The sequence below is a fragment of the Nyctereutes procyonoides genome, unplaced genomic scaffold (assembly GCF_905146905.1).
Source record: "Nyctereutes procyonoides isolate TBG_1078 unplaced genomic scaffold, NYPRO_anot_genome, whole genome shotgun sequence".
Classification (NCBI taxonomy): domain Eukaryota; kingdom Metazoa; phylum Chordata; class Mammalia; order Carnivora; family Canidae; genus Nyctereutes; species Nyctereutes procyonoides.
Genome location: NW_026575146.1, coordinates 25162749 through 25179095, shown reverse-complemented (window position 1 = coordinate 25179095; position 16347 = coordinate 25162749). Strand labels below are relative to the sequence as shown.

General features: G+C 36.5%; 1 protein-coding gene and 1 pseudogene across 3 annotated transcripts in view; both read left to right on the top strand.

The window, feature by feature from the left end:
• The window catches only part of FAM184A (family with sequence similarity 184 member A), a 106499-nt gene that overhangs the window by 52525 nt on the left and 37627 nt on the right, over positions 1 to 16347 (top strand). For all 3 annotated transcript variants that reach the window (XM_055311648.1, XM_055311647.1, XM_055311649.1), the window contains 3 exons: positions 10107 to 10268; positions 11654 to 11775; positions 13354 to 13504. In XM_055311648.1, the coding sequence (XP_055167623.1) occupies positions 10107 to 10268; positions 11654 to 11775; positions 13354 to 13504 (435 nt within the window). The remainder of the gene's footprint in view (positions 1 to 10106; positions 10269 to 11653; positions 11776 to 13353; positions 13505 to 16347) is intronic.
• Positions 12964 to 13182, top strand: LOC129500823 (small nuclear ribonucleoprotein G-like; annotated as a pseudogene).

Below are 16347 nucleotides of genomic sequence, written 5' to 3'. Positions count from 1 at the left end.
GGCTCCATGCAGGGAGCCTGATGTGGGACTTGATCCTGGGTCTCCAGGATCAGGCCCTGGGCTAAAGGCAGCGCTAAACCGCTGAGCCACCCAGGCTGCCCCTGGAAAGACCATTTAAAAACAATAATATCATTTGTTCTGTTCCTTTCTCTATTGCCCAGGTTCACCTATGCCTTAGAATAGCCTCCTTGTTCTTATCCTCCCATTCCAGTTGATCATCTCGACCGTGTTGTATTGTAGAGGGCTCTTCCGGAAACAAGTCCATGTCTTGACATTTCTCATCTTGAGGGCTGTTCCTGCCTCACTAGCACCATCTCTCCCGAAAGTCTTTAAGTTCTACTTTCTTATCACTCTGCTCTGCTCACAGAGACCACATCAAAACGGGAGTGCCCCTGGGTGTGCTAATAGTTTCTTCTCAATGTTCTTTCATTACCTTTACACATTTATCCAGAGGAGGCACCAGTCGCCACGTTTGGGAATAATAGAATTAAGATTGTTGCAGCTTTTCCCTGCTTCTCTGTAAGTAGAGCATCCCGTGAAACCTTTCGATAAGCTGAAATAGTGTGAAGCAAATAAGTAGTTACTGTTAACTTATACAGAAAAAAAGTTTGAGCATTCCAGGACCCCAAAACCAACCTCTCTTAGGCTTTTCTGATACCTTAGGCCCCATCTTGCTAACAGATGCACAGATGCTCACAGACGCTGTGAAAAACTATGGTGGCATGATGCTGAGATACTGAGTGTGGTTCCCAGGGCAGAACCTTGGCAGGACCACTTGCACTGCCTGGGATACGCACTGCCTATATAAAGGCTCGCTACAAAGCAAATGCTGAACGCTAATTTACTCTTTGCCCCCCTTTTTTTTTGTAAAAGTGAAAATCTCTCCAGATTACTTTTAGTTAGCAAAAACAGGTACTACTGTAGGTCTTCTATGAAAGTGAAGTGGCATAGCATCAACTTTCAAAAAAGCAGAGGATATACTTAATATTATTTGTATTAGCTCACCTCTCTTGTCCAAGAATTCACTGCTGGCTCCACATTTGCATACCTCTCTCAGCAGAATGTAATCTTGTAGTTATGGTGTCCCAGTCTCATTAGAAGGCAGTTTAGTGACCATCTTTTTTTCTCATGGAGGTCCCCCAGGGTCTACTCTCAGTTCTAAGTGGTGTAAGTGTTTCTCCAATCTACACACTGTAATCTCACTGAGAAGAGTTCTAATAAACATGTAATTGATTTTTCTTTTGGATACATTCTCAATTATGCTTTAGCACCCTGGTAATGTTTTGGTGCCATATTAGAATTGCTCCCCAAGAATATACCTGGCTCATCCCTCCACATGTACCTGCCCTTTCCTTCAGCCTGGACATCTTTTTTCTTGCCCTACTTTGCTGGGTAGAATCTCTAGAGATAATCTTTCTTATTTTATTTCCTGCTCTTAAAGGATGGCAGCATTTTACAGTTAATTATCGTGCTTCTCTAAAGTTTTATTTTGTAAATGCTTTGTTAACAAGTCTAGGAAATCCTCTTATAATTCTAGTTTCCTAAGCTAAAAAAAAAATCACAAACTGATGTTGATTTTTCTGCATGTATTGAGATCATACTTATTTTTCTTTAACTTGTTAATGTGGTACCTTATATTAATCTTCTAATAGTAAATCAACTTTGGATTTCTAAAGAAGGTCCTAGTTAGTCAGTCATGATAGATAATATACATCTTTTAAATGTAATAACTAGATCCTGTTTCCTAATATTCATCTTGGGATTTTTGAGCCTGGGTTCAAGTAAGATTGCTTTGTACTTTTCCCTTTTTATATCATCTTTTTCTAGTTTTGGAATCAAGGTCCTACTAGCCTCGTACAATGAAAGACGACTTATTATTTCTTTTTCTGTTCTCTGGGAGAGTTATGTGAGATTGACATGCTTTTTTAACCTTAACTGCATCATGGTTGAATACATTGTGGTTTGTACGAAAACAATTTTTGAAACTTGTTAAGACTAGTGCTACACATGAAAGAAATTTAACGCTCTGTGTCCAGTGTTTCAGTGTAGTCTTGTATACCAGTCCATTAAATCAAGATTTTAAATTATTTTCTTCAAATACTATGTATTCGTTTTTACTTTTATCTTTTTGATCCATCATTTACTAAAAAGTGGTACTGTGATGGTAGATTTTTTTCTTCTTACATTCTGTCAATTTTTGCTTTGAATATTTAGAAGCTTTGTATGTGCATTCAAATATAAAACTGTTTTAGCTACTTAATGAATCATACCTTTTGGGTTAGTCTGTGTTGTTTGATACTGTATAACCAGCTTGCTTTTAGTTTTAGTTTTATGTGACTGGTATATCTTTTTCCATCTAATGATCTTACATTTTTCTGCATCCTTATGTTTACATGTGCCTCTTGCCAAACACATATAGCTGCATTTTATCTAGACTGAAGGTTTTAGACTTCATTCATTCTTTTTTTTTTTTACTTCATTCATTCTTCTTAGAGAGTGAGAAAGAGTGCAGTGGGGAGGAGCAGAGGGAGAGGAGAAAAATGAGAGAATCTTTGGTAGACTCTAACACCTAACCAACTGTGAACCACTCAGGCACCCTTGAAGCTTTTATCTTTTCTAAATAGAGAATTTATTCCATTTATACTTATTGGATGGAAAGTAGGTATGTCTTTGAAAAGACAAGAGGAAAGAATTTGGGGTACTTCATAAAGACTTAAAATTATTGTTTTAGAAAAGATTAAAGAATATATTATCTTCGTAAGATGGATGTTGATACTCTTACAGATGATAAAACCAAACACATAAATAGGTCAGCTGTGGATTTCATTGATTAACTCATGAATCCCAGAATCATATTAGGATATTAAGGGAAGCTAGTAAGTCTAAAATCTTAAGTGGAGAATAAGCCTGTTCCACCAAATGTTATCTGGGATCACCTTTGAGGACAAAATAATAGACTGAATGGTTGATAAATCTATTACATCTTTTTAAATGTTCTTATAACATTTGAGTTGTAGATTTTCTTGTGGACTTAAGTTTTTTAAATTTTATATATCTATATATCTATATATATATGTGTGTGTCAGTATTTTGTTAAAAATCATTTGGACTTATTTATTGTAAAATGTCATATCACAGTTGATATACTGCCTGACATGACACATAGGAGATCATTATTTGTGAATGATATATATGTTGAATAAGTAAAAATCATCATTGAAAACTAAGTTAATTTTTGTAAATAAGAGTATTAGTTTTCTATTGCTGTGTAACAGATTATCACAAAATTTAGTAGTTTAACATAGCACATGTTTATTATCTCAGTGTTATGGGTCAGGTTATAATCCCATAACCTATAGGTTATAACCTATAACCCGAGTACAGGTTAGCTAGGCCCTCTTTGAAATCAAAGTGACAGCTACACTGCAGTCTCACGTGAGGCACAGGTCTGTTTTCAAGCTTATTGGCTGTTGTCAGAATTCATTTATTTGTATGACCGAGGTCCCATTCTCTTGCGAACTATTGGCCAGAAATTGCTCTCAACTTTTATTTTATTTTTTTTAAATATTTATTTATTATGAGACCGAGAACGAGAGAAGCAGAGACACAGGCAGAGGGAGAAGCAGGCTCCATGCAGGGAGGCTGATGTGGGACTCGATCCCGGGACCCTGGGATCACGACCTGAGCCGAAGGCAGAAGCTCAACCGCTGAGCGACCCAGGCGTCCCGCTCTCAACTTTTAAAAGGCCCCTCAAGCACTTGTTACCTGGCTCCTTCTTTGCGTAACATCACAGTTTACTCTTTTAAGGCTAGCAGGAAAACCTCTGTGGCTTCAGATTACTCTACTTCCTTCTAAAGACTCACCCAATTATGTCAGGCCCACTTAGAATAGTCTCCCTCATCCTAATTACATCTACAAGATACTTTTTTGCTAAATAACGCAATATAGTATGGGAGTAATATCCCATCATATGCATAGGTTTTGGGGAAGTGAGGGTGGGAGAGGGATCATGTTAGAGTTCAGCCTACTGAAACACACAAATAACTTGTTTCTCTGGCTCCTGTAGTGGGTACACAGCATTTAGGTAATAGAAGACAAATAGGATATTTATTGCCACGATTTAGAGAACAAGGATTGAGTTAGTTTAGCTAGTTTGTTTGTTTCTTTTTTTTAAAGATCAGGGAGGGGAGGGACAGAGGGTGGGGGAGAGAGAAAATCTTAAGCAGGTACACAGCCTGACACAGGGCTCCATCTCCACCCTGAAATCATGACCTGAGCTGAAATCAAGAGTAGGATGCTTAACCAACTGAGCTACCCAGGGACCCCAACGATTGAGATTCTAAACCCTTCTGGAATATCTATAATATATACCATTCAGAGACATTGATTGGTAGGTACTAAAACTTTGAATATTGCTCTTTATGAACTTAAGCAATTTTACAAAAAAAAAAAAAAAAAAGAACCTGAGGAATGTTTTCAGAATTCCAGATTTTCTAATGGTATTTAATATGTATGTATACATTTCAGTATTGTTATAATCTTTATTTACAAATGCTTTGTGTACTTGATTTATAAAAGTTTATTCCATATAAGTATTTCCATTTAATTTTGTCTACATTTTAGCCATTTAAAATATCATATAGTGTTCCAGTATATATCTTTTTTTTTTAATTTTTATTTATTTATGATAGTCACAGAGAGAGAGAGAGAGGCAGAGACATAGGCAGAGGGAGAAGCAGGCTCCATGCACCGGCAGCCCGACATGGGATTCGATCCTGGGTCTCCAGGATCGCGCCCTGGGCCAAAGGCAGGCGCCAAACCGCTGCGCCACCCAGGGATCCCGTGTTCCAGTATATATCTTTATCAGAGTTGCTTAAGTGTTTTCTTTGTTGAGCATTTAATATTTTAAATATTTTATTATGAATAGTAATAATTTTAAGGAGTTGCCCCCTCTTACTTGAGGAGGAAGGATTGTCATGCAAAAGTCATGGCCAGAATAGCAAGATTGGGTTTTCCTAAGGCTAGTTCTGTGTCCTTATCATTAACCAACCAAGGCATATTTCAGCCGTGAGCCCTGACACCCTGAGGAGTGTGGAGTATTAGGACTTCTCTCAGCGCTGTTTATCAGACTATTATTTTTATTAGTAAGTTGATATATGATCACTTCTATTAATACTTTTGTTCATTTTTAAAAATTATTTCCTTTTTGTCTAGTTCTTGCCCAAAATAAACTTACTGGGCCAAAGAAAAGGAATGATGTTATGGGTCTCGTCTTATTACTAAATTGGTCTCTAGAAAAGTTGAAACTAGAGTCCAGTAATATTAGTAATCTTTGCATATCTTTTATGATTTAGGAGACATTTATTTTTAAAAATATTTTATTTATTTATTCATGAGAAACACAGAGAGAGAGAGGCAGAGACACAGGCAGAGGGAGAAGCAGGCTCCATGCAGGGAGCCTGAACGTGGGACCCGATCCCAGGTCTCCAGGATCATGCCCTGGACTGAAGGCAGCGCTAAACCGCTGAGCCACCCGGGCTGCCCAGGAAACATTTATTGACTGCATAGTATCTTCTAAGTGATAGGGATACTTTGACAAAATGTCAAGGAACTCCTAGTTTAAAATTGCTTTATGATTTGGTGACAAATACAGTGTGTTTTTAAATTCCAGAGGAGGGAGTGATTCTCTGCTCTTAAGCATTCATAACAGCTCTGGAGAATATGATATTGGAGAATTTTTAAATGTGGTATGGGAGGTGGTCTTTGAAAGGTAAATATAAATTTGCAGATGTAGGAATGATGAGAGACAATACAGGCACAAGGAACAGTGTAAGTATAGTCAGTTAGTACCCAAGTTATTATAATGCCTGGTGAACTATAGGAAATTTAGTATCATTACACCACAGTCTCTCAACCCCAGCACTACTGACAGTTTTGGGCAGATAATTCTTTAGGATGTTTAGTAGTATCCCTGGTCACTACATACTAGATACTAGTAGCGTGTGCTACAACTTTCTCCTTCAGTTGTAACAACCAAAAATGTCTCTAGGCACTGTCCTTGGGGGCAGAATTTGATGCTGGTTGAGAATTAGTCTACTTGACAGTATGGCGCTTGTCAAAAAATGTGGTAGAAAGGGAAGTTGAAGCTAAATTGTGAGTGACTCTTGTGCCGTGACGCAAAGACTTTAGAATTTATCCTGATGATAGAGTGATAGCGGCAGATTAGCAACTGTTACACTGTTAGATGATCTCAGGAAAAGAGCTTTGGTGGCAGTAAGAGGATAAGTTGTATGGGGAGGGGACTGGTAATTAGAGTTGGAGAGATGACTTAAGATGCTATCCATTATATTAGTATGGGCAAGAGTTGATTAGCTTCCTGACTAGGAAAACAAAACCTGAGAGTGGAGATCATTCAAAAATAAAATTTAGAGGACTTGATGTGGTAAGTGGTAGAAAGTGATTTAGGTATCTAGCTCAGATGTTTGGACAGGTAATTATGCCACTTTGAGAAGATGGATATTATAGGAGGAAAGATACATAGGAGTGGCAAGACATCGAGTTGAGGGTACTGTAAAACATCCAGGCTGGAACTAAGTAGAGTTGAGCTAAAGATTAGGCAGTCATTGAAGCCATTAACATAGAAGAGCTCATCAGAGGTAGCAGATGAGAAGATTGCTAGTAACAAAGAGGAGCACCAGTATTAACAGAGCCAGGGAAAGAGATTAAGGAGAAATCAGAGGCATGAAAATGAGAATTAATGGATATGAGAACAACATGAAAGCAGATACTTCCAAGAGGTGGAAGTGCCTCACACTGTCACACAATGACTAGAAGTCAAAGTATGAGACCTGGGAAGATCATGCAATCAAGGGTTCTCTGAAGACCTTCCTACAATGTCAGTGGAAAAGTAGGACGGAAGTTAGATTTAATAGGTTTAATCTGAAACAGCTCTTTTAAGACTACATACAAATGGAAGAAGAGAGAACAGTGAAGTTCTTCAGCCTCATACCAGAGATGTGCTAAGATGGGCTAAGGTTGAAATTAATACCCTATTTTTTAATGAACTAAAGGAGAACATAAAAAAATAATTTTAAAATCACTGTAATTTAAAACTAGAAATGAAATTAATGAGATACCATTCCCATTACCATAAAATGTAATGGAAAAAAAGTTGAAACCACCAAGTGTTGATAAGGCTAAAGAAATAAGCACCCAAGCTGCTGATGGGAATATAAAATCATAATCTTTCTGGAAGAAATTTAGCCCTAAATATGGGCATGCCTTTTGACTCCTGCATTTCAGTATATTTAACATGAACAAATAACTAAAGATCATTGACAAAATTTCAGCAGTATTTATAGAAGATATCTGGAAACAAGAACAAGTCTGACAAATACTGCAAAATGGTGGTGATTTAACGGGGGTTTGCCACAAGAATTAACTGAGAAAAGGTCTTGCAAATGCCCTGAGGCACAAGGATTTTGTAGAAATTGAAGGATGCCAGTGTGGGTGTGACTGAATAGCAACTATAAGTCATATTTATTTAGTTCTTACTATTTACCCCAGGCATTGTTTTATGTAGTCTTTCTACTTGTTTGTTCCTTTAATTCTCTAAATAACCCCATGCTGTAAATAATGGTTACCAAGTCACAAAAAACGTTGTGGAACTTGTGCAAGTCATGTAGTGAGTAAAACTATAATTCAATCCTGTCAGTGTGATTTCAGAACTTGATTCTGAACTGCAGTGCTGCTTTTCCCAAGATGCATAAAGACTGAGGAGGGGAATTGTTAACCCAAAGCTGGAGAGGCAAGGGCTATGGTTTGAAGGCCTTGTAACCCCTTGATTTTGGAGGTTATCATAGGAGAAACACCATTTGGAAGATGTGGAGTACAAATAGGTGGATCTTGCTTGGTCTCAGGGCTGATACTCATTTATCCATAATATTTATAATTATAAAAAAACTGACCCAGGCATTGCAAGGGGATTGGATCACAGAAGAGCATGCATGAGTGGATATTCCAGGGAAGAGGTTTCTATTTACTGTATTCCCTCAGTGTTTAAGAGGAATCAAGAATATTGATCTCTAGTGCAAGTGACAGAAATCTCAGCTCAAACCAGCCTAAGGAAATTTATTCAGTCACATTAACTAAAAAGCCCACAGGTATGTTAACATCAGGCATGACTAGATTCTGAACTGAAATTGTTTACACTGGAACTCAGCTTCTCTTTTGCTCTAGTTGGATTTTTTCTTTGTGTTGACTTCCTGTTTCAGCCATGCATTCTCTTAGGCCATATGTGCAACTGGAAAAAGACCTTTTTTAGGAACTCCTTTTAAAGTCCTCAGATCACTGTGAGTAGATGAACTTAAACCATGTGCCTGCCCCTGAACCAGTCCCCATGGCCAACAGAATGAGATGACCTAACTGGTTTATGCTTCGAAGAAGCGCTGGGTTCATTCCTGGGTTTGGGTTGACGTGGACCCACGTGGGAAGAAAGGTAGATAGCACACATGACCAAAGGAGATTTTGATCTTGGAAGACAACAGATGTGTTCCTCACATATCCACTTTTATTATATTTTAGAAAACAAGGTTTAATTAGTTGTGTTCATTACTTATTATTTTGCTTATTATGTTTAATTGTGCAGCATTTTAAAGTTTTTGTATAATAGAATACTGTTGTCTATCAGTTTTTTCATGTATTCCATTTGTACATGTAACTTTTACTCATTTGAAAATTATCTGGATTGTAGAACAAAATTTTTCTACATGTTGATAAATTTGATTGTCCTCTCCTTACTGATTGGTACCTGATATTTGTATGTTGCTTTCTAGTTAAAGAATCTTTTCCCATATATCCTTGAATTTAAATATTATAACTATGAGGGTGGCATCATTATTCCTATTTTATAGTGGCAGACCAAGAACTTGAAACTGGATTTTTTACTAAGTTCAGTACTCTTTTTTTTTTTTTTAACTAAACTGTACCCCCAAAGTGGGGCTCAAACTCATGACCCCAGCTGAGCAAGCCAGATGCCCCAGGTTCAATACTCTTTAACTCTTTAACTCCTTACAGTATTCATTCACCCCTGTAACACATTTATGACAAGCCAGATAAAAAATGGAAGGTTTCCAGCTCATTTTATGAGGTTGGCATCCCTTTAAAAATACTAACAAGTATAAAATGTTACCATCACCAGAATTATTCAGTATATAAATATCTGGGTGGAAAGGGGACAGGAAGAGGGGGGGTGAATTGAGAGAATGTTAAAGGAAAACGTTTGCAGCTTTCCTTGTGATCCTTGTATTTATAATGAGAAATATTCAGGTGTTATTTTAAAATTAGCAGTTTTCAAAATAAAATAAAATTAGCAGTTTTCATTTCTGTAGAGTTTTGATAGCTTGGCTGTTTTATAAAAAGATTTTTTTTCTTCATAGCACTTTCCTAGTTAAAGTATTTCTTTTATTGATCTTAGTTCTCATAACTTGAGGATATGGATCTGTCTGATCAATAGATTGCCTTATTAACTCCTAATTCCAAGAGTGTATAAATTCAACTCTTAACAATTTCCTGAGGAAATTTTGTACGGAAACAAAGAAATCACAACTTATTCTAATATGCATTTATCAGCTCATCAATGTTGACCTAAGTCAGTCACCTTTATAAACCAGCAGGAGAACTGGGCTCAAATGAAGTATAAGTGACTCCATTTTAAAGAGCAGTTTTAAAAATATTTGTATCTAAAAAAATACTTTTTTCCCCTCTGTCTTTGATATAATCTTCATCTTGTTTCCATTCCTTTTGATAGGTATTTGATTATTTGATAGAAACAGGAATTCTCTTTCTTAAAATAGAGACTTGAGTTATCCACTTATTCACATGGTTGTCACAAAAAAGGGAAATTGTAAATATGGAGGTCCTTGTAAAAAAAAAATCCCAAAAAAAACAACAGATGAAAGCTATCATGATTATTGAGTGCCTCTTCCAAATTCATCAAAGAAATCCATTCAGTAAAATTACCACTAAAGAAAAAAGACTTTAAGAAAACAAATATGGCTGTTTTGCTGTTGATTGAGATATATTATAAGTACTACATGTACTTGCAGATTGGCCGCCTCCAAGGTCTAGTGAGGAAAAGTGAACAAGGTCTTGGCTCTGCAGAAGGCCTCATTGCTAGTCTTCAGGACTCCCAGGAGAGACTTCAGAATGAGCTCGACTTGACTAAAGGCCGGCTGAAGGAGACCAAAGATGCTCTATTAAATGTTGAGGTAATTTTATAATACCTGCTATAATCTAAACATCAGCAAGGTAAAAATATAATTAGGTAGTCTCCTTAAAGTTTATTACCCGTTATCAAATGGGTATTGGTTCCTGACTGTCAACCTGTTCGTTGGCACCTGTGGGGGAATCCAGACACAGATAAGCAAGACTCTGCCCTTAAGACATCTTAGGCCACGGTTGTTAAATAAGGAGTAAGATGCTGATGACAATGATGACAATATTGTATTCTGGCAATACTCAACCTTGCTGAACCTCCGTTTCCTCACTATAACCTCCTTGTGTTGTTATGAGGATCCCAGGAGGCGATGGATATGGAAACACTTGGAAAAAAAAAAAAAGAGCAAGTATTTTCTTTACCTCTTTTCTTTCCCTATTAATGTCTAATAAAGTACTTTGCATTCAGTAAAAGAAATACTTTTTAAGTAATTCTGCCCTGTTTCATCCTGCCCGTGGTGAAAAAAATAGTTCCTAGAGGCAGAATACTTAGTGAAAAGGACAGTTGATTAAAATGGCTGGATCCAGTTTTCAGAATTTACTGCTTGTAGCCAGGTCAGCAGTGTAGCATGGCAGGTTTCAACATGGACTTTCTTCTCTCCGATTAACGTGGATATGCCCCTCAGCAGCACTACAACACATGCTGTTAGTAAGTGTGTGATCCAGAAAGGGTCATTAAGAAAGCAGAAGGAAGCACCATCATCTGTTCCTTTCCTGTTGTAGCTGAAGAGCTACCCCACTGCTGGCAGGGACCCATGGTTGCTATGTTGTCCAAGCAGGTCACCTCTAGCCCTAGGCTTCTGAGAGCCACTTAATGCTAATCTACAGGCATTTCACATATATATGAATTATATATATATATATATATATATATATATATATATTAGGTTTCCATAACATTAAACACAATCCCTGGTTTAAAGTTCTATAGTAAAAACAATCAGTAGCCAAATGTCTTATAATTATTTTAATCATGTCAGTAAGGTATAGCTACAATGCATCAGCTCTGAATAAATAGCAAACTTTTGAATCTAAATATGAATGAATTTGAGTAATGTATCTGTAATGTGTATATATTTGAAGATACTATCCACGACATGGAAAGTTAAGATTATCAGTTATGCTAGCTTTAAACTGTTTAAAATGATTTGTAAAATTAGAAGCCTTAATGAAACATAGTTTGCACAAGGACATTTAAAATATAAAGTATGTGCCACATATTTTACTCAGAAATCTTGAGTAATTATTATAGATAGCTTTATCAGTTATTGTGCTATAAGGATTTAAATTATAATGCAAGCACTCTACTTATTTGAAATAACCAGCAATGACTTTGCCTTTAAAGACTTGTTTTCATTGACATGTTTTTATTCTTCAGGGTGAGCTAGAACAAGAAAGGCACCAGCATGAAGAAACACTTGCTGCCATGAAAGAGGAAGAGAAGCTCAGAGTGGACAGAATGGCCCATGACTTAGAAATAAAATGGACTGAAAACCTTAGGTATGTTTTTTACTCTGTAATGTAATCTTTTTTTTTCATTCTTTTTTTTTAATAATAAATTTATTTTTTATTGGTGTTCAATTTGCCAACATACAAAATAACACCCAGTGCTCATCCCGTCAAGTGCCCCCCTCAGTGCCCGTCACCCAGTCACCCCCATCCCCTGCCCTCCTCCCCTTCCATCACCCCTAGTTCGTTTCCCAGAGTTAGGAGTCTTCATGTTCTGTCTCCCTTTCTGATATTTCCCACACATTTCTTCTCCCTTCCCTTATATTTCCTTTCACTATTATTTATATTCCCCAAATGAATGAGAACATGTTTGTCCTTCTCCGATTGACTTACTTCACTAAGCATAATACCCTCCAGTTCCATCCATGTTGAAGCAAATGGTGGGTATTTGTCATTTCTAATGGCTGAGTAATATTCCATTGTGTATATAAACCACATCTTCTTTATCCATTCATCTTTCGATGGGCACCGAGGCTCCTTCCACAGTTTGGCTATTGTGGACATTGCTGCTATAAACATTGGGGTGCAGGTGTCTCGGCGTTTCATTGCATCTGTATCTTTGGGGTAAATCCCCAGCAGTGCAATTGCTGGGTCGTAGGGCAGGTCTATTTTTAACTCTTTGAGGAACCTCCACACAGTTTTCCAGAGTGGCTGAACCAGTTCACATTCCCACCAACAGTGTAGGAGGGTTCTGTAATGTAATCTTAATACAGATGTGCCAAAATGTTTTATCATTATATAGCTTATGTTGTCTTAGCATTAAAATCATAGTTGATAGCATTTTTAATGAATTTTTTCATGATTAGATGCAGAGAAATTGGAATTCTTTTTTTCTGCTTGAGTACTTTTTCTGATCTTATTTTCTTTATATAAAATACTAACCTCAAGTCAGAAGACTTGTTTTAGTACCTGTTCTTCCGTTAAGAATTGATAAATCAATGAACTTAGGTAAATTATTAACTTACCTAAGTCATATAAGCCTGATTAAAAAAATAACTCTTATTCTGAGTTGACTTTTGAGGAAGATTAATTCCTTAGAAAACCTGTGAACAACTACACTGTAACTACTGAGAGGAATAATTATCTTTAAAAAGTAAAGGCATTTGGGGCCTAACATGGGAGCATGAGGGATGCTACAAATTCCATTTGGAGGCAACTTTGAGCTTGCTGAGTCGATACATGAGCAAAGCTCACCCTCTTAAGTTGAAAAAATTGTGAACAAGAAATTATCATTGACAGTTAAAAGGTGGCAGACATGTCCAAGGAATATTGCAGGGGTTTGATCTGTTTATGAATCTTGTGATGGATGAATGTGTGAAGATGGTAACTAGTGCGAAACAGAACAATATTGGAATGGTGGTAATATGAGGAAATGGTATATTAGAAGCCTTGCAATAAGTACAAACAATGGGTATGTTCATCAGAAGAAATCAGTAGCTTTCACATGTCTGCTCTCCATAGCACCTCTTTTATTGCAATATGAATACCAGGTCATGTGCATTTTTATATTGAACTTTTTTGTTAAACTTTTATAACACTAAAAAAAGTAAGGCATTTGTTTTGTTTTAGACAGGAGTGTTCTAAACTTCGTGAAGAGCTAAGACTTCAACATGAAGAAGATAAGAAGTCAGCAATGTCTCAACTTTTGCAGTTAAAGGAACGAGAGAAAAATGCAGCCAGGGATTCATGGCAGAAGAAAGTAGAAGATCTCTTAAACCAGGTAATTAATAGTCTCTAACATTCTGAAAGTTCATTTTCCTTGACATTCTCTAGCCAGGGAAATATTATAAAACATTGTGCATTAATTCACTATATTTGTTATTTTTCATAGGGCAAATTTTAAATTTTAAAAATGAATAAAATCAAAGGAGACATATTAAATAACTTGTGAAACATTGTACTAAATAATGTTATATGTGCAGTCCTAAATTCTATAAAGAATTTACAGGTTTTGGTTTAATATTTGAACTGAACACATTAGAGATTTTTAAATGGAGAAATTACCCATATTTTGAAAGTATAAAATCTCTTTTTTCAAGCCACTAGATATCATTTGGGTCCTGGGAGGTAAAAATTTATTAAATACATCCTGATTGCCTATAGTTGTATCAGAGGTGAGCAGTTTCTTTCTCACCAAAAGAAGGTTGCCTGTTACACTTCAGAGTGTTATCAATAAGAGGTGGTGTTATATTTATCTTATAAATATACCTATATAAATCTATCTTATGTCCTAAATCTATCTTCTGTCAGGTTAACCTATTTCCATTTATAACCATAATTAAAAGAATTTTCACTCATTTATACAACTTCTAAATTTATGAATTCTTAGCACTCTCCTGCAAAGCCAGCTATTAAATAAGACTGACTGCATGAGTCACTAGTTGATAAGCAAGTGCAGAACTTGGACAAGAAGCAGCTCTGTAATTTAGTGCTAGAAATCTACTATTATCTTTCTATTTGTGATCATGATGAATTTCAAAATAAACAGGATAGGCTTTCTATAGGATAACTTACTACATAGTAAGTACATACATGCAGGATCTTTCAGGAGTAATTGGGGCCTGCCACTTTGTGTCTGGTCTTTCATTGCTTATTGGTTACCTTCTGTACACTTATTTTACATTCCTATTTAGAGACCTAAAAGGATGGATTTTCCTGGGTAGACTGGTACTACTCTTCTATGATGTTCTGTACTTTAAAAGATTTGTTCAATTATATAATAAAAATGAAAATCACCCCTGAAAGCCTGCCTTGTTTTTCAATCACAAACTATTGATATAGACATTTTTTGGCTGGACCTGGTACTGTAAAGAGGACCTACCACTTCTCCCATCTGTTTTCTATTAAATTATTTCATTACTCATGTAATCTCTCTTATAATAAATTGTCAAATTTCATCCATGCTTCTTCTCTGATACTTTTTTTTCCCCCAGTGTCTCTTCTGCATTGTTTATTCCTGAGAGGACATAATGTTTTGCATGTTATTTTAGTTCTGTGTATCATAAAGTAATTTATTACATAATGACTCCAATTTTTGCCAGCTTTATAGAAATAATATTCTGATCAGTTTTCAAAACAGATTAACCGTAAATATCAGTATAACCAGAAATTGCCTCCAAAGATGAAACTTTCTGTGCTGCTCTGTGCCATCAGTCCCATTTCCAAAATTATAATATCTTCCCTTCTCCCCACTTCTAAAATCTATAGGGCATACACCTTCCCACAGATAAGCCTGCAAATAGCTGTTGCACCTTGGGATCCTCTGTACTTGAAGAAAGTTAAAACAAGTGAACAAATGATTCCACATTGAAGTGAAAGTAGTTATTGTGTCATCAAAGTTGCACTCTTTCCAGGCGTGTTGAGAGGACAAACTTCTAGCAGGACCAGCAGTCTTTTCTTGGCCCTTTGGATCTTGTTCGCTTGATCATTTTGGATGGATTCCTAGAGCCAGTGTGTTAAATATACCTGCTCTATCACTTTCCACTTGCCTGACTCCTACTAAGCCCTGTTCCTCATACCTTCCACACCCCAGTACTGAGCCCTACCACCATTTCACTCTGCTTACTACTACTGGCCTCACTCATCCCCTTGTCCGTAGCACACCAGCACCCCTCTGCACTTAGGGAAAACAGTGGCATGGGCCTTGTGACATTTAAGGAGTAAGAGTGGGGAGAATTGGAACAGCCAGGTGAAAAGTATTGGAGGATCTGTGTTTTCACATATTTTAACTATGAAGTGAACACAAGTCTGTTTTTGTGTCTTGGTTTATTTGTATTTTATTCTGCTTAGAGCAAAGAAGAAATAGTGTATCTTTCATGTGAACTTAATCTCTTGAGATTTAATTCTGATTTAAATTTACCTATCAAGGGCAGCCAGGTGGCTCAGAGGTTTAGTGCTGCCTTCAGCCCAGGGTGTGATCCTGGAGACCCGGGATCAAGTCCCATGTCGGGCTCCCTGCATGGAGCCTGCTTCTCCCTCTGCCTGTGTCTATGCCTCTCTCTCTGTGTCTCTCATGAATAAATAAATAAAATCCTTTAAAATAAATAATTTTACCTATCAAATGAGCAAAGAAAGACAAGATTTTCACGTTTCTTCAGTCAGATGTTCTTTACCTTATCAAAATTACCCAAAGCTATTATTTTTATTCTGTGCTCTGATCAGAATCTAATTTCATATTTTTAGTTTTAATGTTTCACTATGTTTTTTTTCTGTCCAGTAATTACACTTTAGTTGAAAACTAGGTATAGTTCTGGGCTAATTAGTGTACATTTGAATTTCTTTAAAGCAAAAGAACTACATTTTTATTCTTCAACTCTGTCTAAAGAAAAGTGAGTATACAGAGTCCTCTTTTTTTTGTTTGTTTGTTTTGTTTAAATATTTTATTTATTTATTTATTTATTTATTTATTTATTTATTTATTTATTTATTTATTTACTTACTTACTTACTTACTTATTTATGAGAGGCAGAGAAGAGAGAGAGAGGCAGAGGGAGAAGCAGGCTCCATGCAGGGAGCCCGACGCGGGACTCGATCTCGGGTCTCCAGGATCAGGCCCTGGGCTGA